We start from the raw sequence: 26,833 nt of genomic DNA, 5'->3' as shown, positions 1-26,833 counted from the left end.
CCCAAGAACAATAACATGCCATTAATATCACCAAACCTATGGGAAAAGGTACATTCTGCACTACTCTGGGATTTCAGTTCACTAGTGCAAACGGACAAACCACCTTTTGGTTGTTCAATAGAAGACAAATAATCACTTCAAGCAGCGCCCTGCACAGCCACAGAGAATCCTGATGGCATCCAAATATATTAAGCAAATCCCTGGCTTTCAGGGACATATTTAGCTGTCATCCATCTTTGCCATTAACAGATGCGATATTGCAAGTGAGGCTGCTTGTAACACACGGACAGACAGACAGGAACAGGCGCTGCAAATCCTGTCCAACAGCACACAGTAAAACCTTAAAAAGTGAGGCAGAAAAGGCGGAAAATTCACCACCCTGCGGGTCTATATTGTCTAGAATTAATTAAAAGGAAATAAAGTTTATCATCCCTCTGACCACAAAGAGATTTTCCTAACGCGTGAACCGATACGTGGTTGTCTCAGCCTTATTTCTATTTATTTTTACTTAAGGGTGAGCTTCCCTATTCATCGAAATTAGATGTAAATGTGAAGGTTAATTACAGCCACCTGAATGGCAACGCACTGTTTAGTGTATCACAGCTGGACGTCCTAAAAGAAAACGAGAGTATTTAACTCTTGACAAATGTACAAGAAAACCCCACACACTGAACAGGCTCGTCCAGCACAGCTGGGCAAACTGGTTTTCCCAACTTGAGACCTTTTATATGGAAATAGTTGGAAGTTTTCAGAAGCTGCCTCTATTTTGGATCATTTAAAATGCCGAGTGCCTGCAGATCTGTAAAACAACATTATCTGGCAAATGACAGGAGTTGACGGCAGCACTAGAAATAGTTTTCCCTTCATTTTGCTCCAAGAGCTCGGCTGTACAGGCCGGTAAGCGGTTCCAGCACCGTGTTTGCACTATCTAGAGGAAATAGGTGGATTCACTGTCCCTGAAGCGCGTTTCTCTATCGACCTCTCACCAAAAGCTGGTGAAACCCCTGACACACGTCATATAAAACCCCATATTCGCCCTGAAGTCACACTTTGAATGTCAGACCCGTGGACTTTGTTCTTTTGCCCATGTGTTCTAAGTTACTGAGAAAACTGACTTCTGTATCTAACACCACACACTCGCTGGTGCCACTGGGCTGGTTAAGCAAATTACCTTGAAAAGGAGCCAAAAAATGAGAATAATACATTACTGAGTGTTGAACAGCATTTTCCCATCAAAAGATGTTTCAGTGAGGGTCTTACTGAGGCGAACTGTAGCTCCGTATCCACCTACATATATTTTGCATAGGAGCAACTCCTACCACTAATGAGAAAGAAGCAGCTGCCGACTCCTTTGGCACTGGAGTCACTCTACCTGCCTCAGCTTCTTCCACTTATTACAGGGGAACCTCAGAATTAGGAACTTACTATCCAAAAGCAATTAATTACCCCTCCATACAGCAACGGTTAGTTTATGTAATTGCTGAAATGTAACTGTAACTTTTAAGTGCTAGTCTTGAGATTGAGTGATAATGTGAATCTTAACAACACAGAAAAAGGAGACGACAGAAAAAATGAAAAGTTCATAAGAAACAAGTGACTTAATGCGTGTGAAAAGGGGAAAAACAACGCTACTAGGTTTGTGATGAACAGCATTCCATAAAACTGACTCCTTTTGGTTAAAGGCAACTTAACTTTGGAACGGTCAGGCTTGACAGAACACAATGATGTATTTACACTACCCCAGCACAAACTGGGTCACACAGCGAAACTCCAGCGTTCGCGGCCGCACCAGCAGCGCAAGAACCGCCCGTGCCCGTGAGCAGCGCTGCTCCCTGCAGCGGCTCTAACGAGAAGCATCGAAGTTAAGGGATGCGTCCAAAACTAAACCTAATTTGGGACTTTAATCCTTTAAAACAAAGCGGTCCAAAGTAGTCTTTCTGCAACACATCCAGCTCCTACACACCTCCACACAACATCTTCACCAACGCGGATCAGAGCCAGTGTCAAAGCAAAGCCAAGTCCCACCTCCGATGGTTTCCTAAATAGCTTCCCCTTCCACCGCACATGACATCCCGAAAGAACCTCGTACATCTCCTATTTATTTTTGTTTAAAAAGGAGCAAACTGAGCAGCTGAAACCCAGGGGAAGTCACCAAAGCGTGACCGGACAAACAATTCCTGCATTCGGCAGTTTGGGAGCCGGTCACCTCGCTTTTCCAGCCTGTACCGTGTGTGCCCAAGGGGCAGAGGAGGGAGCTGTGTGTGCAGCCAGGGCTGCTCCCGTCCCACTCTGCCTTATTACAATAAAAAAGCTTCGATGGGACCTTAAGACTTTGACAGTTTCCGGAGGGGGAACGAAAATTTTAAAAAAGGGAGGGGGGAAGGCCGGTGTCATGTTGCCGGTGCCGGGTTTCCTCACACCGGGCCCGCTGCTCATCGCCGGGAGATGAACAGCCCCGCAGCCCCCGGAGCCCCCTGACCCCGCTGGAAACCGCCGGTTTGTCACCCATCGTGCCCAGAGATCGGCTGTGGCGGGGAACAACCACCGAGACGGCGCCCGCTGCCGGTACCCCCGGGGTGCGGGACCAGCCGGGGCCTCCCCCTCACACCGCACGACCCTGCGCTGGAACGCCGAGCTCCCAGAGTGACCGGGCCCGGGTGAGCTGGGGGGGGGACACGGAACGGGGGGGCTCTCGACACAAAGCGGGCGGCGGGACCGGGAGGAGCGGCCGCAACGGGCCCGGCCGGTGTCCCGGCCGCACAGGCCGGTGTCTCCGGGGCCCGGCCGAGGGCTGGGCCGGCCGGCGGAGGGAGGCGCGGCGGCCGCCGTCCGGAAGCGAGAGGCAAAGCCGGGGCCCGTCGCTGAGGAGAGGCGGTGGGGAAGGGACTCGGCCTGGGGAAGGGAGGAGGAAAGCCGGCGGGCAGCGCTGAGCCGCGGGGGGCTCCGGCGCCGCGGTCCCGGGGGTGGAGCCGCAGGCGGCGGCAGGCCCCCCGCGGGGAGGGAGAGAGGACGGCGGGCAGCCCCGTACCTGAGCCCGCCGGCGGTCCCCCTCGGCGGCGGCGGCGGCCCCGAGCTGCCCGTGAGCGGAGCGCCGAGCGGCCCGGCGCGGGGGGCAGAGCGGAAGGGAGGCGCTGAGGAGAGCGCAGCGCCCCGCTGCCAGCACCTGCCGCCCGCCTCCTCGCCTCGCTCGTTGGCTGCGGACGGCGCCACCTTCGCAGGGATTGGGCCGGTAGCCACTGAGCGGCGGCGTTTACTACCCATGGCGGAGTCTGTCACTGAACAACAAGAACAGCGCGTCCGTTGATTGGCCGGTTGCTCTGGGTAACGGCCCACCCACCAACAGGCGGTGCTGGCGGTCGCCCGCACGTCGCTCAGGCGCTCTCCGCCAATAGAACGCGGCCGTTTGGAGACGGCGGCTCGCCCTCAGCTGCTATTGGGCGAGAGAGGGGTAAGGCGGGTTCCGATAGGCGGCGCGGGGTGCCTGTCAGTGCTCTGGGCTCCGGCAGGGGCGCGGGGCGGTGAGTACGTGAGGAGCCGCACAGCAGCGCGAGGGGGGGCGCTGCGGCCGCCCTGCGCCAATGGGAGGACCCGCGCGCCCCCCCGGCAGAGGAGACTCATGGCGGCCGGGCCGGGGAGACACCGTGAACCCGCCCTGCTCCCGGGGCTGGAGCATCGCACCCTGAGGGGTCTGACCTGAGGTAGCGCTGGTCTCACAGAATCTCAGAATGTCAGGGGTTGAAGAGCCCTGGAAAGCTCATCCAGTGCAATCCCCCCATGGAGCAGGAACACCCAGATGAGGTTACACAGGAAGGTGTCCAGGCGGGTTGGAATGTCTGCACAGAAGGAGACTCCACAACCTCCCTGGGCAGCCTGGGCCAGGCTCTGCCACCCTCACCCCAAACAAGTTGCTTCTCATATTCAAGTGGAACCTCCTGTGTTCCAGATTGCACCCATTGCCCCTTGTCCTGTCCCTGGTTGTCACCAGCAGAGCCTGGCTCCATCCTCCTGACACTGCCCCTTTCCATCTTGATCCCCAGGAATGAGTCCCCCCTCAGTTTCCTCTTGTCCAGCTCCCTCGCCCCAGCTCCCTCAGCCTTTCCTCACACGGGAGATGCTCCACTCCCTGCAGCATCTTGGTGGCTGCGCTGGACTCTCTCCAGCAGTTCCCTGTCCTGCTGGAGCTGAGGGGCCACAACTGGACACAAGATTGCAGGTGTGGTCTCCCCAGGGCAGAGCAGAGGGGCAGGAGAACCTCTCTGACCTACTGACCACCCCCTTCTAACCCACCCCAGGTGCCATTGGCTTCCTGGCCACAAGGGCCCAGTGCTGGCTCATGGTCACCCTGCTGTCCCCAGGACCCCCAGCTCCCTTTCCCCTACGCTGCTCTCTAACAGGTCATTCCCCAACTTACACTGAACCTGGGGTTGTTCCTGCCCAGATTCAAGACTCTACACTTGCCCTTGTTCTATTTCATTACATTTTCCCTGCCCAGCTCTCAGCCTGTCCAGGTCTCTGATGGCAGCACAGCTTCCAGTGTCAGCCACTGCTCCCAGCTCAATGTCATCAGCAAACTTGTGACAGTCACTCTATTCCCTCGTCCAAATCATTGATGAATGTATTGATGAATCTACAGGCCCCAGCACTGCCCCCTGAGGCTCTGCACTGGATCCAGGCCTCAACTGGACTGTGCCCCATTGACCACGACTCTCTGGCTTCTTCCCTTCAGCCAGTTCGCAGTCACCTCACTCCCCGCTCATCCAGCCGCACTCCCTCAGTTCAGCTGTGAGGATGCTGTGGAGACTGTGTCAATGCCTCACTCAAGTCAAGGGAGATCACGTCCACCGCTCTGCCATCATCCATCCATCATGCCAAACACCACTGCTCAGAACCACACACCGAAACCTGTGCAGGAAGACAAAGCTTGTTTTCCAAATTCCACTTAATAACAATATCTTTGGGAATATCAAATTAAGTGTTTTCCAAACTACTTCATCGTGAAAAATCATAATGGAAATATTAGGTCTTAGCAAAGAAAGGGTTTAGTATAATGGAACAGAAACACAAATTCCTGCACAAGCAATTAGGACTGGAAAGCTGCTTCAAATAAGAGTTAAAGGAAAACAGGAATCACTTTCATCTGAAAAGATATTTATTTTGAGAACTTCAACTTGCACATTGTACAAAAAATTGACAAATTCAGCAAAAAACCTATAAAATGTGTATTTTTTCCCTAACATATTAACATTATAATTTTAAAAAGGGTAAGAGTTAAGTAAACCAAAAATAGGCACATTTGTTCCAGTCTGTCTGCAGTAAAGTGTGATTAAAAACATCCCTGTCTCGTTGAGGTATTAAACTGCAAACTTTGGTAATGGTAGAAAAAGACAAACCCATTCACAAAATTCAGCCTTTTCGGGGTCACGTACAAGAAAACGTTTCAGAAAAGAGTCAGAATTGGTTATTCTCCATTTCCAGGTAGAAACGCAGCGAAACAAAGGCAGAGAAATCATGTTACCATAATACATAAAGCGGTAGGAAGAAACCTGAACGTCTGCAAATCCGCGCTCATCATTTACAGCTACAGTGTCGTGTTTTACCCCAATCCGGTTGGCAGGTTGAAACAATTCAGTGCTTATGAAATAAAAAGGAGAAATACGGTGGTTCAGAGCCCGTCGTTCAGCAAAGGACAAAAGGCACTTGAATGGCTTCAGTGATTCCCACAGTGGCATTTCTGGCGAGAGGGACAGGTCCCCAAAAGAAAGAAACCCAACTGAGGTAGAACTTGGTATTGCTCGAGCGCTTGGCTACGCGCAAGCGGCTTGTTTCGATATGCAAAATTAGCAGGAAATGGCTTCTGATTTAGCAAATTTATTCCAAAATAGTTCTTTCAAATAAAACAAAAAGGCAAATACCCACTTGTGGTATTAAAAAAAAAAAAAAGAGCGTAAGCCAGGAATCGTTTTGTACAAATCGAGCATCAAAATGCTGCCAAGGTGATGCACAAATCTACCTGTATGGCCAAATCCCCATTGAAGATTGTTCTAGCAACCGAGCCATTTTTTTTTAATTAAAGAAGAATAATATTAATTAAAAAAGAGGGGGCACAGGGGGCGCTCTGAGAACTTTGATCATCATTAGCAGCCTTACCAGAAGCACTTTGTAAGTTCATTAAAAAAACAATAGAATTCTGTGCTGATGAATGGCAGCTTGGGGGGGGGAGAAAAGAAACCAATAACAAACGCAAATTCAACATTTAGAAACAAAAACCCCACAAACATACAAAAGGATATTCCTTGAAGTTCATAGTTTTTTAAAACCAGGGAAGACTGTTTAAGGGTGTGGGAGAACACAGACTACTCTTATTTTCTTTTGTTTTTTACGCCCATTGAAACCCATTAGTAAGTCTGAAGGCAAGGAAATGAGAAGTGCTTTACGGAATCACCGTCCGTTGCCGTAGCCGGGGAAGAGCTGACTGAGAATGGTCTGCAGCGTTTTATTCACTTGCATGGTGTAGTTCTTGCCCAGGTCGTAGCGGCAGGCGGGACAGCTGTACACATCGGCCTTGAAGGATCTGTCCAAACAATCCTGGCAGGGGACAAAATAACGGGTTAAGAAATCCAGATGTGCAGCTTAACTTCATCTTTTTATACCCTTGTTCATCCAGGTGCTGACAAGGCCGAGAAACACACAAGCTGGAGGGAAGGCCTTGTGGCCAGGAAGCCAATGGGACCTGGGGTGGGTTAGAAGGGGGTGGTCAGTAGGTCAGAGAGGTTCTCCTGCCCCTCTGCTCTGCCCTGGGGAGACCACACCTGGAATCTTGTGTCCAGCTGTGGCCCCTCAGTTCCAGCAGGACAGGGAACTGCTGCAGAGAGTCCAGCGCAGCCACCAAGATGCTGCAGGGAGTGGAGCATCTCCCGTGTGAGGAAAGGCTGAGGGAGCTGGGGCTCTGGAGCTGGACAAGAGGAGACCGGGGGGGGACTCATTCCTGGGGATCAATATGGAAAGGGGGAGTGTCAGGAGGATGGAGCCAGGCTCTGCTGGTGACAACCAGTGACAGGACAAGGGGCAATGGGTGCAAACGGGAACACAGGAGGTTCCACTTGAATTTGAGAAGCAACTTGTTGGGGTGAGGGTGTCAGAGCCTGGCCCAGGCTGCCCAGGGGGGTTGTGGAGTCTCCTTCTGTGCAGACATTCCAACCCGCCTGGACACCTTCCTGTGTAACCTCATCTGGGTGTTCCTGCTCCATGGGGGGATTGCACTGGATGAGCTTTCCAGGCCCCTTCAACCCCTGACATTCTGGGGTTCTGTGAAAACTCCTGTCATGATGCGCAGTAGCACCCGCGCGTCGGCACAGTCGCAGACAGCATTCAGTTACGGGGTGGAGATATTTCATTCCAGCATATTTCTAAATATCAACACTTCCCCTGCAGCTGTTATAGGGTGTTGGAGCTTCGGCAACTTCACATCATTCTTCAGAACACAAACCCGAGCCCCACGAGCCCTGAGAGTGTCCAGCAGGTTCTTCAGCACCTGCCGGGGTCGCTGGAGCTCTCGTCAGCCTTAGAGGAATCGGAGCAGCGACAACAGTGGATGTTTCTTTAAAGCACAGACTTTTCTATGCCAAAAGAACTTGTATCAAATCAAAGATTTAATATATACGCCTGACTCATGCTAAAAGACTAATTACCACCCAAACACCTCTCTCACCACTAAACAAGTCAGTTCAAGGCTCGGAACTCAGGGTTTTGTCCATCACTCACCTTGCACACATTGTGTTGGCACACGGTTGTGACCGGCCGAAACACAACCTCCTGACAGCAAATGCACAGGAAGGCCTCTTCAACTTTATTTAGAAATTTCTGGAAAGAAAACATTGGAATCAACAACTTCTTGCTGCTCTCTGAAAGATACAGCCAAAAAAACCCCACCTACCACCCTACATTAAATGCAGGTGATCACTTTAGTCATAGAAAGCTTGTTTGTAAAGCTTAGCAAGGCTAAGGGGCTAAGGCTGTTGCTTTAATGCAGCCAAGACGTTTGTGTCTGGAGACAGAACAGCAGTTGTGACTTTATTTCTAGGAAAAACAAAGCCCACGACATACCGGTCCATCTTTGAGAGCCTCTAGTACTTCATTCCACAGCTTTTCATTGGCTTCGTCGCTTTTGATAAGAGATTTTTGCTGAGATGTCAGCTTGTACGGCTCAACTTTTGTTTTCTTCGGAGTTCCTGTAGGAGAAGTGATGAGTTTCTCCTCCCCACCTGAAAGCAAACACAATAACTTCTTAAACACACAAACAAATGCAACCAGAAGAGAGTAACTAGGCAAAACACACAAAAACCTACAGGGCTTTCATATCCACTTGCCTACTCCACAAACCTGCTGATTTCCTTTTCCTTCTCCTTTTCCCCAGGGTATCAAAATCATCATCTCCGTTATTTTCTTTCTCCTTGTCTTTGTTTGCAACGGCTTCAAGATATCCCTCAGGATACTGCAGCAAAACACAAAGCAAGAAGCATTCGATGCAAACACGCCACTTCATGGACGTAAAGACTGTTACATGTCGCAAAATGATCCCTGGGATTCTTATTTGATGCAATAAATCCCTGCTCTTGCAGAGCTTTTATGTTGGTTTTGAGCCAACAGTGTGCCCAGGTGGCCAAGAAGGCCAATGGTGTCCTGTCCTGTATCCAAAAGAGCGTGGTCAGCAGGACAAGGGCAGTGATCCTTCCCCTGTGCTCTGCATTGGGGAGGCCACACCTGGAGTATTGTGGTCAGTTCTGGGCCCCTCAGCTCAGGAAAGAGATTGAAGTGCTGGAGCGGGTCCAGAGAAGAGCAACAAGACTGGGGAAGGGACTTGAGCACAAGCCCTATGGGGAGAGGCTGAGGGAGCTGGGCTTGTTTAGTCTGGAGAAGAGGAGGCTCAGAGCTGAGCTCAGCACTCTCCAGAACTACCTGAAGGGCAGTTCTAGCCAGGTGGGGATTGGGCTCTTCTCCCAGGCATCAGCAATAGGACAAGGGGCCATGGGCTTCAGCTCTGCCAGGGGAAATTGAGGCTGGAGATGAGAAAGCAATTCTGTGCAGAGAGTGGTCAGGCATTGGAATGGCTGCCCAGGGAGGTGCTGGACTCACCAGCCCTGGAGGTTTTGAAACTGAGATTGGCCATGGCACTTAGTGCCATGATCTAGTCAATGGGCTGGAGTTGGACCAAGGCTTGGACTGGATGAGCTCTGAGGGCTTTTCCAACTCAGTTCATGCTGTGGTTCTGTGAAACTATAGAAATTCTGTACAAAAAGGGGAGTTTTGCCCATTTAGCCTCCTGATGTAAAAAGAAAACAACCCACAAGACTAAAAGCACTTGTGTTCCCCTCACTCTAAGGGGAGTTATCTTGATTATTACACAAGGATCATGCTCAGTAAGGATGTACAATAGAAAGATTCCTGTGATCCATCAAATTCATTGCCCGGGGGAACCACGATGATGTCCCAAACAAGTACCTGCATTGTTAGGCCAAGCTTTTTCATCCTGTCCTTTCCTTCTTTGGTCCAAGGAGCAGGTTCTTCATCATCCCTCCTAAGTAAGTAACGCCACACTAAAAATCCAGATTTCCCCGTCTCGGGCCAGTATTTCACAACCTAAAACAAGTCGGATGCAATTCCATCATACACCGTGAAAACCCCTTGGCCGTAACCAAGTGATCTTTCCCCAATTCAGCAGGTGAGTTCAAATCCTTCTTACCTTATATATTCCATCGTATCTGTTCCCTTCGACGGGAGCGTATTTGCTGTGTTTGCCTCCTTTGACGTTCCTCACCACCCGGACGGGCTTCCCGGCCCTCCAGTCCTTGGCCTCAGCCCCGCTCTTGTCGTTGATGGGAGCGCTGCAGTTCAGAGCCAGAGCCCTGCAAGGGAAAGGCCCATCACCCCCTGTATTTACCAGGCACAACTCTGCAGAATCACAACTCCAGAACGCAAAGCTTGTATGGGAAACCCACTATCGAGAGGTAAGAAAGCTAACTAGATTACCCAGAGCAACACACTGGCAGTGGCATTGTGCTGAACCATAGCGATGGCTCCCAAAGACCCAGAACCTCCTGCTTCTTTGTATAAACAATGTAGCCAGGAGCTCTGCTTGTTATTTTACATAGTAACATTTTCAAGTATCATATTACACTAAGAATTCTGGGAGATAGAAATTAAGCCTCCTGGCTGGAGACCACGTTTTAAATATGTCGATTATTCATTACGGTACCTTAATAGCCCACCTACTCAAGTCCACGCTTATTTGTAAGAGCAACAGTTCAAAATTACAAGTGATCTGGTCTCCAAAGGTGACAAAAGGCTGCAAAGGTCTTCAGGTGACAGTATGAAAACTTCTACACTTGTTTACTGCTCTGCTCCTTAATTTCATAAACTCATAGAAGGGTTTGGGTTAAAGGGACCGTCCCAGCCCCCCAGTGCCCCCCCTGCCATGACAGGGACATCTTCACCAGCTCAGGGTGCTCAGAGCCCCGTCCAGCCTGGCCTGGGATGTCTCAGGGATGGTTCATCCACCACCTCTCTGGCCAACCTGGGCCAGGCTCTCACCACCCTCAGGGCAACAATTCCTTCCTCATGTCCAGCCTGAATCTCCCTCCTTTAGTTTAAAACCATCACCCCTCATCCCGCCACTACAGGCCCTTGTAAACAGATTCCCAGCTACTACTAAGGTCAGGAAGGGAGCGTCAAAGTTGCCAACCTGTTCATATTCGTGAGTTTTTGATCACAAGACTGTTCCGCTGTGCGTTTGTTTCCAGAAAGATCACGCCCTCCGCTCCCCGTATACGTGAAGGAATTTCCATGATCCTGAAACACACACAGATGGTTTTGACAGATTAAGAAAATACACATTTCAGTAAAAGCAGCAGAGTCCTTTAATCAAGTAGCTTTAACACAGTATTCTCAGAAAAAGCAAAGATGCTTCCTCTGTTTAGGCTCCCCAGCTCAGTCTCTGGTCCTGTTATATTGTCAAGAGAGAAGAGCCAGGCTCCGTTTTCATAGAATCATTTTGGATGGAAAAGCCCCCAAGATCATTGAGTCCAACCATTTCCCAACCCCTGTCCCTGCCCCACGTCCTGAGAACCTCATGTCCGTCTGTCCAGCCCTCCAGGGATGGCGACTCCAGCACTGCCCTGGGCAGCCTGTTCCAACGCCCCACAGCCCTTTGGGGAAGAAATTGTTCCCCAGCTCCAAGTTCTAAGAGGCGTTTGGGGTGAAGAGGTGCGGGCAGGTAACGCACCAGTGATTCGCAACAAGAACGAGCAGCAGGACCTGGTGCAGCCCCGTGCGGGTCAGGTTTGGCCAGCAGAACCAAACGGTTCATGCAGAAGCAGAACGTCTGTCTCCAATTTTGTTCTGAACACTCTTCTGACACCAAAAGATCTGTCAGCACATACTGTGAGAATGTTCAAACCGCGGATACGATGGAGAACCTGAAAACGCAGCTAAGGACTTATGGATTAAAAGCTGATGTACAGATATTAAACTTGATTTAAATGATCCTATTTCTCAGCTCAGCATATTGTAGTTTGCCTAATTCTCTTCTGAGAAACATAAGTTTCATCAAGATGGGGAAATGTCTGATATCATATAAAAAGTAATTAAAGCCAAGTCTTTGTTTTAGCTGCGTGGTAGGTGGGTTCTCAGACATAAATAATGCAGATTCACTTACTATGTCATCTTCATAGCCTCCCGCCAGAACCAAGGAATAAGCGCCGTCGTTACTTCTGCCATGGATCCCCGCTACGTGCGGCCTGTGAACACCGGACTCGCTCACCTGAGAAACGAAACCATAACAAGGTTTGCAATGCAACTGCTGTCAACAGCCTACAAACAATATAACCACCCACTGCTCTTGAAAATAAGATAAGAAATAACACTATTTAACATTTGTTTTGCATATAAGACAGGGTAAAACTGTTCTCGCCACTATCCTGAAAAAACTCCAGGCAGGGGAAAGAAAAATTGTTGTAAAAATTAAGCTGTTGAATATTTCAGTAAATGGAACATGTGGATATTATTTTGTGATGTCAGTTTAGAAATGTGCATCTTTCTCACTGAGGTTTCTTAGTGAAAAGCTCCAGGGATTTCAGAATAATGCAGGTATTAAAATGCAACGCTTGTATAAGGGGATTGGTCTTGAAAGACCTGCAATAGCAACACTCATCTAATACTTGAAAAGAACACATCTCCAGGAGAAACTACTGGCAACAAAGATGTTTGGTTTGGGGGTTTTGAGTCACCAAAAAAAGCACTGAAGGAAAAAAAACCCAACCCACTGGACAATGCAGCATTAGTTATGGAACACTTGACCTGGACAAAGCCAGAATTCTTTCTGTTCTGCTCTTACATATCCAGTGACATACACTCCCCAGATTAACTGCTTCAGGTTTCTCACATGAGATGGGTTATTCCCGTTTGTCTCCTATGGTGGCTCAGGCCGGTGATTCAGCTTCATACCTGAACTCGGAACTTCCACATGGTGCCAACCGGGATGCCGGGAATCGGCCCGTAGTGGTTGGAGGGGACGATGGTACATTCCTTCGTGCGACCCACGCAGGCCATACCCTGTTCCAAAGGGCGGGACCCATCAGCCAAGAATTACAAGGAACCAACATGCGCTATTCTTCAATATAAAACGGCTTTTGGTTGAACTGACCTTGCCCCAGTCTCTCCGCGAGGATGAATTAGCAGATGCCATCTTTTGTTTCTTTTTACTCGCTTTTAATCTCTCTCCTGCTAAAACCACCTCGCTGGCGTCATTTCGACATTCAGGGCAATACCTAAAGTCACCAGTCAATGACAATTAACTAGTAGCAAAGCCTTAAACGAAAAGAGAGTTTGCTCAAAACATACTGAGTTATGCTACAAATTCCCCAAGTGAAACAAGACAAGACACCGAGACAACTCTCAGCACCAGAATTAGACCTGTGCTTGCACCACCTTCTAAAGCCATTGCAGATGTGTCAGGAAACCAGCTGATTTCCTAAAACTCATTGTATAAAATGCTGAGACAGGACGCAAGCCATATATTTCACTATCTATATGCATATAGATATAGTTAGTGAAGTATGTCTATCACCACATATATTTCATATATAAACCAGTATATATTGCCAGCCTCATATGGTGATGGGAGCTGTGAATACCTGTAAGTGACCCATAAAAACCATGATACATGTTAAGCCTCCTGGCATCAGGTTGGCATTTGGTTTACAGGTACCTGGCACTTCTCTTTGAACAGGCAAATAGATCCAAAAGCTAGGAAAATAAGTTTGAAAGCCACTAAACTGATGCTCAAGGAAAGCTACGAAGTCCTACAACAACACAAAAAAGACACAAATCTCTCTTTACAGTCCTAATATTGCACCTAAGGGTGAGCCTAAAGCTCTAGACCTCACTTTCTGCTCCTAATTAGATGGTAATTGCGATACCACACACACGTACTTAGAACTTACCAATCCTCATCATCTGGTATACAACTAAGGGGAGGGTTGAGGCAGTAGATGTGGAAAGCCATATCACACTCATCACACATTAGCTGTTTATCTGGATCTTGTTTACCTCCACAGATATGGCAAGCACAAATTCGGCAGGTCTTGTTGGGGTTGTCCTTACAAGCTTTACACACAGGTCCACTTTGTCCTGGAGCAAAGAGAAACCACGGGTTACTTCAGACTCCAGAAAGCACCAAGATACGCTGGAAATGGTCAAAGAGTCACAGCTACGAGCGTCTTGGACCTTTGATCCTCACAAAGACAGTTAGCAGAATATCTTTGCAACAGACTCACGTTTTAATGGCCTGGCACTAAGCGGACAAGTACTGCCTGGTTCTTCAATTTTATAGATTTCATCCACTAAAATAATTCTGCAGTCGTTCAAGGAGTCACCAGCTTCCCTGCAAGGACAAGTTGAGAACAATCAGAAAGATCAGACAGCATGAATCCGCATCGGTACCATTCTCCCACACCACTGGTGTCACGCTGGTTTTTCAGCGGACTCGCTCTGACCTCATGAAAGCTCAAGGAGAGTTGAATAGTTCAATTTATTCCACATTTCTATTCTTTAGGAATTCGCTTACCCAAGTATTATCTTTGCATTCAGCTCCTTGACCATTTTTGTTTCCTTTTTTTGCTGGATCTCCGCATCGTACCAAAAGCCTCTCTCTTTCGGATCGTCGGGGTTGTAGTTGACCATCACCACCTGTCCTACTTCGAGCTGGTGCCACTTCAAAATAGTCCGTGCACGAGCCCGTACGTCGCACGAACTCAACTGTACAACTCCATTCTCTGGATAACTTGAAGCAGAAGGGAGGCGAAGAGGGACAGAGAAGGTTGATTTACGGACCAGTGCCACACAACGTACAAGAAAACCATGAAGAATGAAAATCTTGTCCCACACAGACACGGCCAGAACCGGACGGTCCAACTCTGCTACCACTGTGTCCCACTTCAACTTGGGTATTTCTAAAAAGGCGATTCCAGCCCCCAGAAATCCTGTTGAATCCCAACTGTAAGCGCAGGGCAACAAGATGCTGAAGGGAGTGGAGCATCTCCCGTGTGAGGAAAGGCTGAGGGAGCTGGGGCTCTGGAGCTGGACAAGAGGACACTGAGGGGGGACTCATTGCTGGGGATCAAGATGGAAAGGGGCAGTGTCAGGAGGATGGAGCCAGGCTCTGCTGGTGACAACCAGTGACAGGACAAGGGGCAATGGGTGCAAACTGGAACACAAAAGGTTCCACTTAAATATGAGAAGAAACTTGTTGGGGTGAGGGTGGCAGAGCCTGGCCCAGGCTGCCCAGGGGGTTGTGGAATCTCCTTCTGTGCAGACATTCCAACCCGCCTGGACACCTTCCTGTGTAACCTCATCTGGGTGTTCCTGCTCCATGGGGGGATTGCACTGGATGAGCTTTCCAGGGCCCTTCAACCCCTGACATTTTGGGATTCTGGGATTCACAGGACTCACCAATGTAATTACTGCATCAGCCCCGTTCTGCTGTACCTTGTAGATCGCTACAATAAAATTTCCCATCAACATCATGACCCAAATGACTTTATTAGCCAAGAAGCGAACAAAACTCACTCTTCGTATTTGACGTGGTATATCACATCTTCTTCAGGAACGGCTGCGGGCTGATTGGGGTCCGCACAGCTGTCAGCTGGTTCATTTGGCGGGTTTTTTCTGGTGACATTCACAACCTGGGCTTCAAACCACGCTCCCATATTCGTATCACGAGCATCGACCAAGTCATTGATCTACACAAAGCAAAGCACAGCGCTCAGCGAAATGCATTAGCAAACGAAGTATCAAACTAAGCATTGATTTCCAAGTCTACCCGAGGACTCAACCACCTCAAGAACACCAGCATTATCAAGATAATTAACACATTGTCTTAAAAATTAAGATTTCCTTCGCCTTCCCAATCCCATTGTGCAGCCCTACATGTTTCTTAGGTTGAACCTTTAAGGCTAAAATTCCATTGAGACCAACACGTACAAACAGCTTATTTAGTACCAACCATGACGAGTTACTCTAGAACAGGCTTCCAGAACTGTCTTGCTCATAGTCTGGCAAAGACATCACCAGATCTGTAATAAAATCCATTGAAACGGAGAAGAAAATGGTTCTGAACAGCCGGTTGAGATTTTCTTTTGTTCATACAAGAACGTTTCGGCTTTGACAAATGCAGTGACTCCAAGCAAAAAAGCAATTAATGTATTGTAGTTTTAGTTGAAAGGCTAAAATGGAAAATATTTTGACCCATAGTGTTGCATTTAATTGGTTTGTGGGTTGGTTGGAGGGTTGAAGAAAAAATTACAAATAAAAAGGAAACAATTGAGGCGTGAAAGATCGTCAGAAATTCTCAGCTACGCAGAACCAAATCCCCCCCAAAGCGCAGTTTTAATTCATTTCAGCTGTTTAACGACCCACCTTATAGAGGCCGAAGCCGGGGTCGGTCCAGAGCGGCTGCGCGGCCGTGCCGGGCTGGTCCTGCGGCTCCGCGGCGCCTTCGCCGTTGTGGGAGCTCTTGTCCGATTCGCTTTGACCGGAGCCGCAGCCGGAGTCGGTGTCGGAGAGCTCGGGCGCCTTGTCCTGAGCAACAGGAGGAACCACCGGGCTCTGCCTGACCAGGAGCTGCACGATGTCGTTGAGGCCGACGCTGTAATCGAAAAGGGAGTGCCCGTCCTCCATCTGCAGGGAGAGCATCGCAAGGATCCGGTTATTTCACTCAACGGAGCCTTTCCGGCTCAAAACCACCCATCGCGTCCGTGCGTCGAGAGGCCACGGTGCTTCAGACCCATCAACAATGGAGGAATTTGGCAGCTCTTCTGCATCGCAGTTACTTAGAGATCATTCTTCTTCCTATTTAATACGTTCTTTAATATATTCTTTTTTTCAATAGGCTCTACCAGCTACAAGAGCGAGACTCCCACGCTGCGCTAGACTTGCTGCCCAGATTAAGACACAGAATTCTACAGGATCTGGGAAGGTTTGTGGTACATTCTGACTTAAAGAACTACAGATCCCCTACGTTCCCATCAAGATTTAAAGCTAATTCCACATGCCGTACAAACTCCGAAGTTCTGTCATTCAGACATCCCGTAACACTAACACAAATTAGTCTTTATATTCAATTGTGTACGCTCCAGCTTATTGTCACAACATCGCCTTCTTAAACGTGGCCTAAGCAGAAGCCCAAGAGTTAATCGCCACCTTTTCTCTGGGAAAGCGCACAACTTTTTTCCATTGAAAGTAAAATCAAAAGAGGTTCAATTCAACTTGAAAGCAGCCAATCAGTTTGGAGCGCGGCCAGGCGTGCCCTCATTTCACACCCTCGCTAATTTTAAGAGCGTATTTTGCATCGTACGTAGTCAAATCAAGATCCTACCCCTGCGAAAGAACCAGCGTGTCTCAATTCCCCTCAAGAGCCCCGAGAAGCGCAACCATTTTAGAGTTAAACTGTCAGGCAGTTGGAAGTTTAGACAAGTTCACCACATAGTTAAGGTCTGAGTAAGAAATTATACAGGAAATGATCGTCCCCTTCCAGCCCAAACCACCAGAAAAAGCAACCCCCAGGGCTTTGTTCTCTATCAGTGGGAAACAGAGCAAAACCACAAAAATTTACATTTCACAGGAATCACCATGATAATTCAATTCTGATTTATGGCATAAAATGGCAATGGAACAATCCCTGGAAATCTGACTGTACAGGAAGCGATCTGGACTTCTTTTTTTCTGGTTTCGAGATGAAGACTCATTGAGATACATGAGAACAAAGCAGAGATGGGTTGTTTCTTCTGAACGGAGAGCCGGGATCGCAAACACGGCGCCGTTATCACCGAAGAACACGAGTGACAACAGGTGCGGACAGAACTGGAACGGCAGAGAGCGCAGGAAACCGCAGGAGCTCGGGGGGCCCTGAGAGAAACGCGGCGTCGGAAAACGTCCCCCTGACACAGGAGGCGGGTTTTTCATTAACAACTAGTTCCCTAACATCCTTGTTCATTTTTAACTAATAACTAATCACATTCCTGATGATTCAAAAAGCCAAAGCACCAGCGAGCGCGGCGGGGAACGGTGACTAAGAGGTTAGATCACACCGGATAACTGTTTCTGCCTAAAACCGCGCCTAAACTAAGGACTACTGGAATTCCACAAAGAAGAATTATCTTTGTTAGGCAAGAGCATCCTTCCCAAGGATGCTACTGCTCCCACCAAAAATCTGTTTAACCTCAGACGCCCACAGAGGTTTCTGTGTCGGGAAGTCTGACGGTTGTGAGTGTCCCCTCTTATCGCTTTATCTACAACCACAAATGGTTAATTACCGCACCCCAATTTACACCAACACAGCAGAACGGAGGTGACACGAGCCCTTCGGATTCTACATATTCCTACAAGCCTCTTTTACTCCTACCAGTCCCCAAGTTTGTTAATTAAAGCTATTCCAGGTGGACTCCCATATCCTACACTCGCACCTGCTAATTATCATGTGCAGCTCGCTCTAATCACCCCGAAATAGAGGGAAGTGTGGAAAAAGAGTCTAATTCCCCCCCCATCTCACAGTATTTCAGACTACACTCGTTATTTCTGTAATTAATGTATTTGAATGACCAAGCCCTGGTTCAGACGTGTCTCGAGCAGGAAGGTTTGGTGCTACACAGGGTATGGAAAAAGCCTTTGAAAACAGTCTCAATTGTCTTTAATACTAATTTAGACGCGTTATTAACTCACGTGGAAGAAATTACAACTGTGATAGCAAATATACTGTCGAGAACACAATAAACTAATGATTCACTCAAGATTTCACAGCGAGTTCCGCACCTAATGAGATTTTGATAGAAGAACCTAAAAGCGACGACCTCGCTGGTCCAGCCTACAAAGCAAGATCAGAAACGGGACCTTTACGGCTTCCAGAGCAATAAAACCCACAAGGCTTGAGAAGTTTTAAGCGCTAGATGGCAAAGCCCGCGGTAACATTGGTGCGCTCAGAGATGCTTCGCAAAGGCAATGCACTAGACAAGAAATAATAAGGAAAACCCCACGTTTGCAAGTGGGAAAATGAAGCCCACTATCTGCTCTTGCAGAGGAGCGGGAGAGGGAGCCCGGAGTCACTAGATGGCAGCAAAATATCCCGTTTTCATGCAAGAAACATACAATAAAATAACTGATCCCTCCCCAGCTGGCGGGGGACAGAGTCTGGGGGGCGGGGGAGGGCGGGGGGTCCCGCAGGCGCCCGAGCGGCCCCGCCCCCGCTGCTGGGGCTGTCAAACCCCCCCGGCCCGTCGGTACCTGCTTGCCCCGGTAAAACAGCCGTTGCCGGTGGGGCTCGACCCCGAACACCTCGTGTATCCGCAGGCGCAGCCCCTCCACCTTGGTGAGCTTGGAGAGCGAGTCCACGCGGTGGATCTCCTTCCCGTCCATGGTGCGCACCTGGATCCACATGGCGCCGGTCCTGCTCGGCCCCGGGAGGGAACGGAACGGGGTTAAAGCGACGGGAACCGCGGAGCCCGGCCCGCCCGGTACCGTATCAATGGGATCGCTCAAGCCACCGCGCCGCCCCGGCCCGCCAGCCGCTCGCCCCGCCCACTTTCTACTCCCCCCCGCGCTATTGGTCGACAACCCGGCCGGCTCCAGCAGCGATTGGCTACTGGAGGCTTGGCCCCGCCCCCTCCCACGCTGCGCTAACGGCTTCAGCTGCGCCCGTGACTCTCTGGCCGCCTCGCGGGCGGGCGCCGCGCGCCAACTGTATCTCGCGCCACAATTGAAACGCTCCCTCGGCTCTCGCGGGGGAATCCCCCGCCCCGCGCGGCCCACGGCCCCGCTCTCGCGAGAACATGCAAATGACAGCCGAGGGGCAGCGAGCGGTCTTAAAGGGGCCGCCGCCAGGCGGGGGTCTCCACGCTGTCCCCCGGGAGCAGCCCCCGCCCATCGCCCGGCGGCTGCGGACCCACACCCCGCACACGCACCTCGGGACGGGGCGGGAATCGCTTTTGGTCCGACGGCGGAAAAAAAAAGGGGGTGTCAGCGGCCCCCGCCGCCGCCAGCCCCGAAAGCCAAGCGGGGCGATGCCGGCCCGCGCCCCCGCCGGTCACCAACCCCCGCTCACACCCCCTCCCGCGGGCCCGTTTCGGAGGCGGCGCGGGGAGGGGGGGGGAGTCGCTCCCGCAGCCCCCGAGCGATGCGTCCCGGCACCGGAGCGCTCACCCCCCGGGAGACCCGCCCCGAGCCGGGGGGGCGAGCAGCGGAGCCGCACCGCTAACCGGCAGCTGTCACCAGCTCGGGAGCCGCTCCCCGCAACGCTCCCGGGGGATACAAACCCCTCCGCCACCCTCCCGGTGACCCCGCGGCGGGCTGGGGCGGGGGGGCGGCCCGGCGGGACTCACCGGTGTGGCGGTGCTGGAGGCCGGTGCCGTGCTGCACCCGCCGCCCGCGCCTGTCCCCGGGCTTTGGAGTTTGGCGCGGAAAAGCCCCGTGCGCGGCGGGCGGCCGCCGATTGGCCGCCGCTGGCGGGAACGAGCGGGGGGGGCGGAGCCGCCGCCTCCCGGGAACGCGGGATGGGGGGGGACCCGCCGGAACCGGCGCTTCCCGGGGATTCCCGGCCCGGCGACCCCCGCTCCGCTACCGCGGGGGAGCTGGCAACCCCCTCCCCAAATTCCCAAGGTCCCCCTGTCCGGGAAAGTCCCTCCGGTGCTGAGACCACGGTGCCGGTTTTTATTCTAAAAGGGGGGTCACCGGAGAGGGGACAGGACAGGAATGATTCCCCTGTGACAACTGCTCTCCTCACCCGAGGGGTCACGTCTCCCCCGGGGAGCTGCTCTCCCTGCTGTGATGCAAATAATCGGAATAAACGGAATAATCGGAATAAACCGAATAATCTAAATAATCCGCAAGAGGCCTCTAACTCCCCAGGCCGTTAGGTCTGGGTCACTTCTGGGGCTTGTCCACGGCCTCGCTCCTAAAAACATGGCCTGGGTGACATGGCAGAACCGCACACGTGGGGCGCGAGCAGACAAAAAGAGCTGGTCCGGAAGGAGGTTTTTCCCCAAAACTCCTAACGCTATGAGGAAATTAGAAATGATAAAGTTTTCTTAAGATGGCCATCGGATGGAGTAAACTGTAAGCGGGGGATTACCGTGAGGTTTCTGAGAAAAGTCGGCTCCAAAAGAAGCACAAAAACTGGTGGTTGGGGGGGAAGAGCCGCCGGGGTGGGAGAGCGGGAATGGCGGCGGGTTGGGCGCTGCGGCACAGCCCCGGCGGCACCGCCACCCGAGGCCCCGGCGGCCTGACCGCGCACAAAGAGAACACGAGGCGCCGCCGAGAGAAATGCAAAAACTGGTATTTCCCGTGTTACACCCCGCCCCTGCACCCACAGAGCCAACCTCGCGCGTGAAAACACGCCGGCATCGCAGGGATGCGGCACCCCCCGCCCGGTTTGCAGGCAGCCGGGCTGAATACACACCACGCTCAAAGCCTCCGGAGCAGCGGGCGCCTCTTCCCGATCCCCCTCCTGCCGTAGGATCTGTTGGGGATCCCGCGGTTAAGCCCCGAGTTGCAGGTTGGAAGTCGCTGGCCTAGATTAGGTTAGTACCAAAGGTTAGGCTTGTGTCACTGCACAAAAGCCGTGAATCTGACCTGCGACCTGCAGCAGTCAGGCTTCATTTCCTCGCAGAGCTGAAGGTTTTGCAATGCCACAAAGTCATATTTTTCTCCTTATAGATGCACTGGAGTCTTAACCTTGACCTTCCCGCAGGGTTATCAGACGTTACAGACCTGGCAGGTAGCAGGAGCAAAGCCTGAGTATTGGAAAAGCCATTTTCACCCTCATAAGGAGACGCCGCGTGTCTAAAGCATCTCAGGTTTGGCTCTCCCAGCCTAAAGTTCAAATCAACGTTGCTCACCAGCGCACCTGGATCCATAATCTGCCACCCACACATGTCCCGTTTCCAGAGGAACCCACATCCCTCATGGCTTCCAGGTGCAGGACAGTTTAATAACAGACTTTTACTACCCTCTTTCACCTTATTTTTTTCAGCATTGCTTACATCTCTATAGTAAAGTGCTGTAAGAAGGTCCAAAAAAGCCACTTTCAGGTACAGACCTTGAGTGTGTCCCATTGGGCTGATGTACAATAATTGTATATGTGAACAGTTACCTATTCATGTCACGCACACAGGTGCTAAATGTGTTTCTGAGAGCACCTTATTGCCTTGCGTTCCGTCTCGTGTTCATTTAAGAATATACATCCATGGACCCAAATACACAACGCAGTTCCCATTCCAGCGCAGGGGACGCGGTTTTACCGTAAGACACGGACTGTTCGAGGAAAAAGGCTCCGGCTGGTTGTGTGTGACTCGTAGCACCCCTAAAACTGTCAGCCCACTTTCTCGAGAAACCTTTAGTCATTCGGTGAACCCACGCAGCGAAAAACCGTGCTGCATCCTACATGTTCACTTGGGTCTACGGATCACTTTAAATAAGGCTCAATTCTAGATCGTTCTAGTAGTGATTTCGTAGAGGTTAGATTATATATGCTCTCCTTTTAAGGTCCTCTCTTCTGTTAAAACTAGAACATTGCTGGAGTAACTTAAGACATTATTTGGTTGTATCAGTGACCTGAGAGGCTGAGGAGTTTGAGTTTCCTCCTTTTCAGAGTGTTTGAGGCATTTCTTTGCTCTGGAGTTCCAGTTCTGATTGAAAACACTCTTCTGCCATCTGGTAAAAGCCCCACGCTGTGAGGAAACAATATCTCGCTCCTCCTGCCAGCAGGGATATCCAGTTCGGTTTGTGGAAACTTAAAGCATTGTTGAATTCGTTTGCAGAACAATGCAGTTAACAAGACAGAATTCTAAGTCTCCCAGCCCATGGTTGTGTTGTTCGGAGTGAAATTTTGGCACAAAATGTTTAGGAGAAACCAAAGTCCAGGCATGCACTAAGATCTACCGGCTGATAAACATCATTAAAACAAGCCTTGGATGTTGAAGAATTGACAACCGATCTCATCGGTTCCAAGGGGGCCACATTTGCCCTTGGGTGGGCAGCACAGTGTCCCCGTTACGGTTCCTATGATTCACAGAACACCCCTTACAATGCTTTTACAGCACTTTCTGGGAAAAATAGCAGAAGGCTGGTCCTACAAAACCACAAGAAGCATCACAAGAGGTACAAACACCTTAAATGATGAAGAGGCTCATGGTAACAGCAAGTTGCAGAATGCCAGCTGGGTCAGGGATGCTCAGCTCACCCCCGGCTCCCCTCCGCATGCACCAGCTGAAGAGGCCACATCTGCTTGGTCCGAGGGATTTGCTGGGGCTCAGATTCATCTAAAATAACAGGGGTAAAGCTAATGAAACTCCAAGAGTGGGGGCTGCGAAAGGAGCCTGTGTTTGATTGCTGGGGAAGCCCAAGTGGGGGTCTCAGCAATGGCCTGAGATGGACAGGACACACTTGGCAGGCCCAGACGTCATCCACTCTCTCATCTACCAATAACCAGCCTTATGTCAACCACCCCAAGGCTGCCTGAGGCCTGAGACAAGAGAGAGGAGCAGACGGGTGTGTAGAAAACCAGTCTGCAGTCTGGTGAACCGGGAGAGCAGCCAAGACCCCATCAGGCTGGTCCCTGCAGTGAGGCCAAAGCGAACGGGGGCTCGGGGCAGAAACTTGCCCCTGTTTTTGGGTAGGGGAGGTGCTGGAAGGGAAGAAGGGGCTGGGGAACGTCCAGGTAGAGGGAGACACGCAAGTCCTGTGTGTGCGGGTGCAGGTGAGGGCAGCAGAGAGCTGCAGCGCGCCCTGAGCTGCTCTGAACACTTGGAGACACCAAAGGGGTGGTTGGGAGGCAAGAGCTGGGCTGAAGCTTTTGGTACCTCTCTGGAGAGTTGTTTGCAGAAGGACACAGCACTGTGAAGGCTGTTGCCTTCGGAGATCGTCAGGGAAAGTCTGGGGGTAGAGATGGGGTGGCACAGGACAGGATCCAGCTAGGTGTTGTCTTCTGCGATGGTCCTGCCTCCATGGCTGTGCTCAGGATTCAGACACCCAGCGCTGCAGGACCAGCTCAAGGATGTCCAAGGGCTGTGGTGAGGAGCACCAGCAACTGCTGCGGCTGGCGGGAAGCTGCAGCGTTAGAGGGACATAGGGCTTTGAGTCGATTTGAGCAGCTAAGACCATTTCTGCCACCGTCACCCCAACGACCACTCGCTCCCAACAAGGGGAAGCAATAGGGGAGAGGAAGACGGGATCAGGAGAAAGCAGAGCCTCTGCGAAGTGGAGATGTCAGCAAACATCTTGTGGACCTTGCACAGGTTGATTTGTCCCCTCAGAGGGCTCCAGACAACATTGTACTGCAGCTCGTACAACACCCAAGCTGAGCGCCACAGAGCAGCTCAAGCAGTTTGCTGGATGCCCAAGGGCTTTGCTTGACTTAACCAAGGAACAGAAATCAAAGCAACGCGTGCCTCGCCCTTGAATCGGCTCTTCTCGTGCCTGCACCTGCCCCAGGGAAGGTGACCGAGGCACCGTGGCAGGTTATTAATGGAGTAAATGCCATGGAAGATCAGTAACTCATATCCTTTGCAGCACATGAACACTTGCAGGTGGGCGCTCCAGTGTCACATGCGGCCTCTGGTCCCCAAAGTGACAATGCTGAGCTGTGACGCACCACAGGAATCCACACGGGACTGGGAACACACAGCTGGAGAGGCCTCGGCCACACGCAGACCCCAGGACGCAGCTGAAATGAGAGCTGGAAGCCAGCAGACAAGCGGGGTTTCCTGGCTCCTGATGGGCACAGGAGATGGGGTTTCCATCTGGGAACCACCAAAAGGATCTGCCCCATGTCTTGATGACACAGCATTTGCACAAAGCCACCGCAGTCACTGCCACGACGCTGCCTCTTGTGGGAAGCGCTGCCCAGTGCCACAGGGCTCATTCGTTCCAGCCAGCAACTCCCTTTCTCTTCCCCAAACGTGTTTCTCTGCTTCCTCCTACACCCTTCCCACGCCCACCAAACTTCTTAGAACCGATTTTATCTCAGCTTTAAGTATGTGGTGTTTATACAGTAACGAGATTCACAGAAATGATCGTGCAAACCTTTGCTTTGGAATTGCAAACGAATTTTCAGTGTTCTGACATTGCAGGCAGGAGATCCAAGCGTTGGGACTTTGACCTAGTAACTAAAGCTACACTTCAGATATTAAACATTGCCTCATTAATTATAATTATCAACGTTATCTCAGGCAAACCCTGTGACACTTCTGCTCACATTCATCCGTGCTACAAGCCCCAAGGAGGTGTATCATGCACATCACGCTGTTCTACCCACCGGGGTGATGAAATACAACCTGCCTGATGAGACTTTCACCATCACCTCCACAACTGGCCTGCTCAGGCCCTTCACGCCCACAAACTGACTCTTTGCATCATTGACACTGTACCTGAGGACGCGGCCACTGTCCGTATACATTCACAAAAAAATAGGATTGATTTCTTGATTCCTAGTACCTGAAAATAAAGTTAAAAGATCATCAGATCTTCAGAGGACAGACAAGAGCATCTATTTTTTCCCCTACACACATTACAATGTATAAAAGCCACCATGTGATACCTACTAATCACCTGAAGTTTTTGTACGAGACACCAAACACTTCAAAACTGTGAAGGGAATGAGATCAAAGGAGGGACCGTGCGCTGCCAGGGAGTTTGGCAGATGAAAGGTTCACCGGTGACACTACAATATGAAGTTTATGTCACACAGACAAATACACTAAAAGTCTTCTCGGCAACACACGTGGTAAAAGAAGCAAAAGCCACAATCTGCCATTCACAGTGGGCATTAGGAAGAGGCCTTTTCAGCCAACGACTCCACAATAAATCTGACTCAAGTAAAGAGGGGGATTCCTTTGAACCTCAAAGCTGGGAAGTGGCAATTGTCTGCATTTTTGTCACCTTAACAGCACATTTTCAAAAAATGTTGACAGCCTCCTGCTCCGCTGCCTTCACGGCTTTTTGTGGGCAAGACAGAAATGAGACTCTTGTCTCCTGCATTCACCGGCCAAAAACAAGGTGACTCAATCACTTTAATAGCTTTAGAAGACTTCAGATAATTCTTACCTGTGCCTCAGTTTCCTCCCCCACTGATCTTGAAAACAGACAACAGGAAGCTTAATTGATGGTTCCAAACTAGTTTTTGAGATCTGAAGATGAAAAGGCACAAATAGAAAAGCAAAGCGTTAGCTAAAATTTGTGTTATTGCTGTTGCTATTCAAGAGCCCCAGCTTCCTGCAGCTGGACTCAGAGTTCTGCATTGCTGGGCCCTCTGCAAGTACAAAAATAAAAGGCAACCCCTATTTTGAAAACCCCAGCAAACTTGAGAAACAGAACGTTTCACCATCACGTATTCGCCAGGCAAGGGCTGAGTGGAGAGCGCGTCTCACTCCTGGGGCAGCTACAGCACCCGTGCTGCAGGGTAGGAGAGACGTGCCAAGAAAACATCACATCCAAGTGCTGTTTCCACATCACAGCCCCCATATCCTGCTTCTCTGGGACTCCCTGACAACATCTGCCATGCCAGGACCAGCCCAAGAGCAGGTGTTGGTGTGGACTTGCCAACCGTGCTACTGGCTGCTAAAGCAGCTGCTCTTCGGAAAAAGCCAAGTGCTCTGAGATGTCCTGGCAGGCGCGTCCTTCTTAGGATGGTTCGTATTGAAGGGACCTTCTCAGCTCCCCCAGTGCCCCCCCTGCCATGACAGGGACATCTTCACCAGCTCAGGGTGCTCAGAGCCTCGTCCAGCCTGGCCTGAGGTGTCTCAGGGATGGTTCATCCACCACCTCTCTGGCCAACCTGGGCCAGGCTCTCACCACCCTCAGGGCCAACAATTCCTTCCTCATGTCCAGCCTGAATCTCCCTCCTTTAATTTAAAACCATCACCCCTTGTCCTGTCACAAGAGGCCCTGCTCAAAGGTCTGTCCCATCTTTCTTATCGACCTCTATCAGCCAGACATCAGTGGACACTCAGCAGCAACCCCACTGCTTGGCCACCACGTTCCTGGAGGGTCTCCAATCCCCGCACACACCTCCCGCCCCTCCCTCTCCCACCCACTCCCCATTGGCCAGGCCCACACCTGCAGCACCCCGATTGGCTGCCTCGGCTGCTCGTCAGGCCCTGGGGGTATTTCTGTGGGGCGACGCCCAGCGCTCCCTGTCCCGTCAGTGCTGGGGTGCGCAGGAGCCAGGTAAGGCAGGGCCGGGGGGAGGCGGGTTTTTGGGCTGTTGGTTTGGCTTGGGGCTGGGAGGGTCCCCCAC

General features: G+C 50.9%; 4 protein-coding genes across 14 annotated transcripts in view; 1 reads left to right on the top strand and 3 right to left on the bottom strand.

The window, feature by feature from the left end:
- Window positions 1–3,244, bottom strand: part of KDM4B (lysine demethylase 4B) — an 81,537-nt gene extending 78,293 nt beyond the window's left edge. For all 8 annotated transcript variants that reach the window (XM_080359274.1, XM_080359275.1, XM_080359276.1 and 5 more), the window contains exon 1: window positions 3,029–3,244. The gene's annotated coding sequence lies outside the window, so the exon portion shown is untranslated. The remainder of the gene's footprint in view (window positions 1–3,028) is intronic.
- A 2,022-nt stretch (window positions 3,245–5,266) lies between these two features.
- Window positions 5,267–23,416, bottom strand: UHRF1 (ubiquitin like with PHD and ring finger domains 1). 4 transcript variants are annotated; one of them, XM_080359107.1, is made up of 19 exons: window positions 23,400–23,416; window positions 22,709–22,859; window positions 21,172–21,309; window positions 18,829–18,991; window positions 15,970–16,230; window positions 15,121–15,293; window positions 14,120–14,335; window positions 13,830–13,936; window positions 13,497–13,683; window positions 12,698–12,821; window positions 12,499–12,606; window positions 11,711–11,815; window positions 10,739–10,845; window positions 9,740–9,902; window positions 9,499–9,636; window positions 8,380–8,491; window positions 8,104–8,261; window positions 7,762–7,860; window positions 5,267–6,585 (listed from the first exon to the last, which is right to left on the bottom strand). In XM_080359107.1, the coding sequence occupies exons 4-19, from the start codon at window positions 18,979–18,981 to the stop codon at window positions 6,439–6,441; spliced, it is 2,358 nt and encodes a 785-aa protein (XP_080215233.1). In that variant the 5' UTR covers window positions 18,982–18,991; window positions 21,172–21,309; window positions 22,709–22,859; window positions 23,400–23,416; the 3' UTR covers window positions 5,267–6,438. The 4 variants fall into 4 exon arrangements, with proteins under 4 accessions (XP_080215233.1, XP_080215234.1, XP_080215232.1 ...); XM_080359108.1 differs by lacking the exon at window positions 23,400–23,416 and having other exon boundaries at window positions 5,267–5,631; window positions 6,435–6,585; window positions 22,709–23,059; XM_080359106.1 differs by lacking the exon at window positions 23,400–23,416 and having other exon boundaries at window positions 22,709–23,059.
- LOC308049491 (uncharacterized protein) overlaps window positions 20,759–26,833 on the top strand; it is a gene marked incomplete at its 5' end in the record, with an annotated part of 15,360 nt that continues 9,285 nt past the window's right edge. Inside the window, 3 exons of the mRNA XM_080359173.1 lie at window positions 20,759–20,874; window positions 21,572–21,629; window positions 25,798–25,924. Coding sequence (XP_080215299.1) covers window positions 20,759–20,874; window positions 21,572–21,629; window positions 25,798–25,924 — 301 coding nt within the window. The remainder of the gene's footprint in view (window positions 20,875–21,571; window positions 21,630–25,797; window positions 25,925–26,833) is intronic.
- FEM1A (fem-1 homolog A) overlaps window positions 24,059–26,833 on the bottom strand; it is a 22,705-nt gene continuing 19,930 nt past the window's right edge. Inside the window, exons 4-5 of the mRNA XM_080359111.1 lie at window positions 25,642–25,724; window positions 24,059–25,032 (exon numbers count right to left, since the gene is read on the bottom strand). The gene's annotated coding sequence lies outside the window, so the exon portion shown is untranslated. The remainder of the gene's footprint in view (window positions 25,033–25,641; window positions 25,725–26,833) is intronic.

This window comes from Nesoenas mayeri (assembly GCF_963082525.1).
Source record: "Nesoenas mayeri genome assembly, chromosome: 25".
In the NCBI taxonomy this organism is placed as follows: domain Eukaryota; kingdom Metazoa; phylum Chordata; class Aves; order Columbiformes; family Columbidae; genus Nesoenas; species Nesoenas mayeri.
The sequence above is the reverse complement of the archived record's forward strand: the minus strand, read 5'-3'. Positions and strand labels throughout refer to the sequence as shown.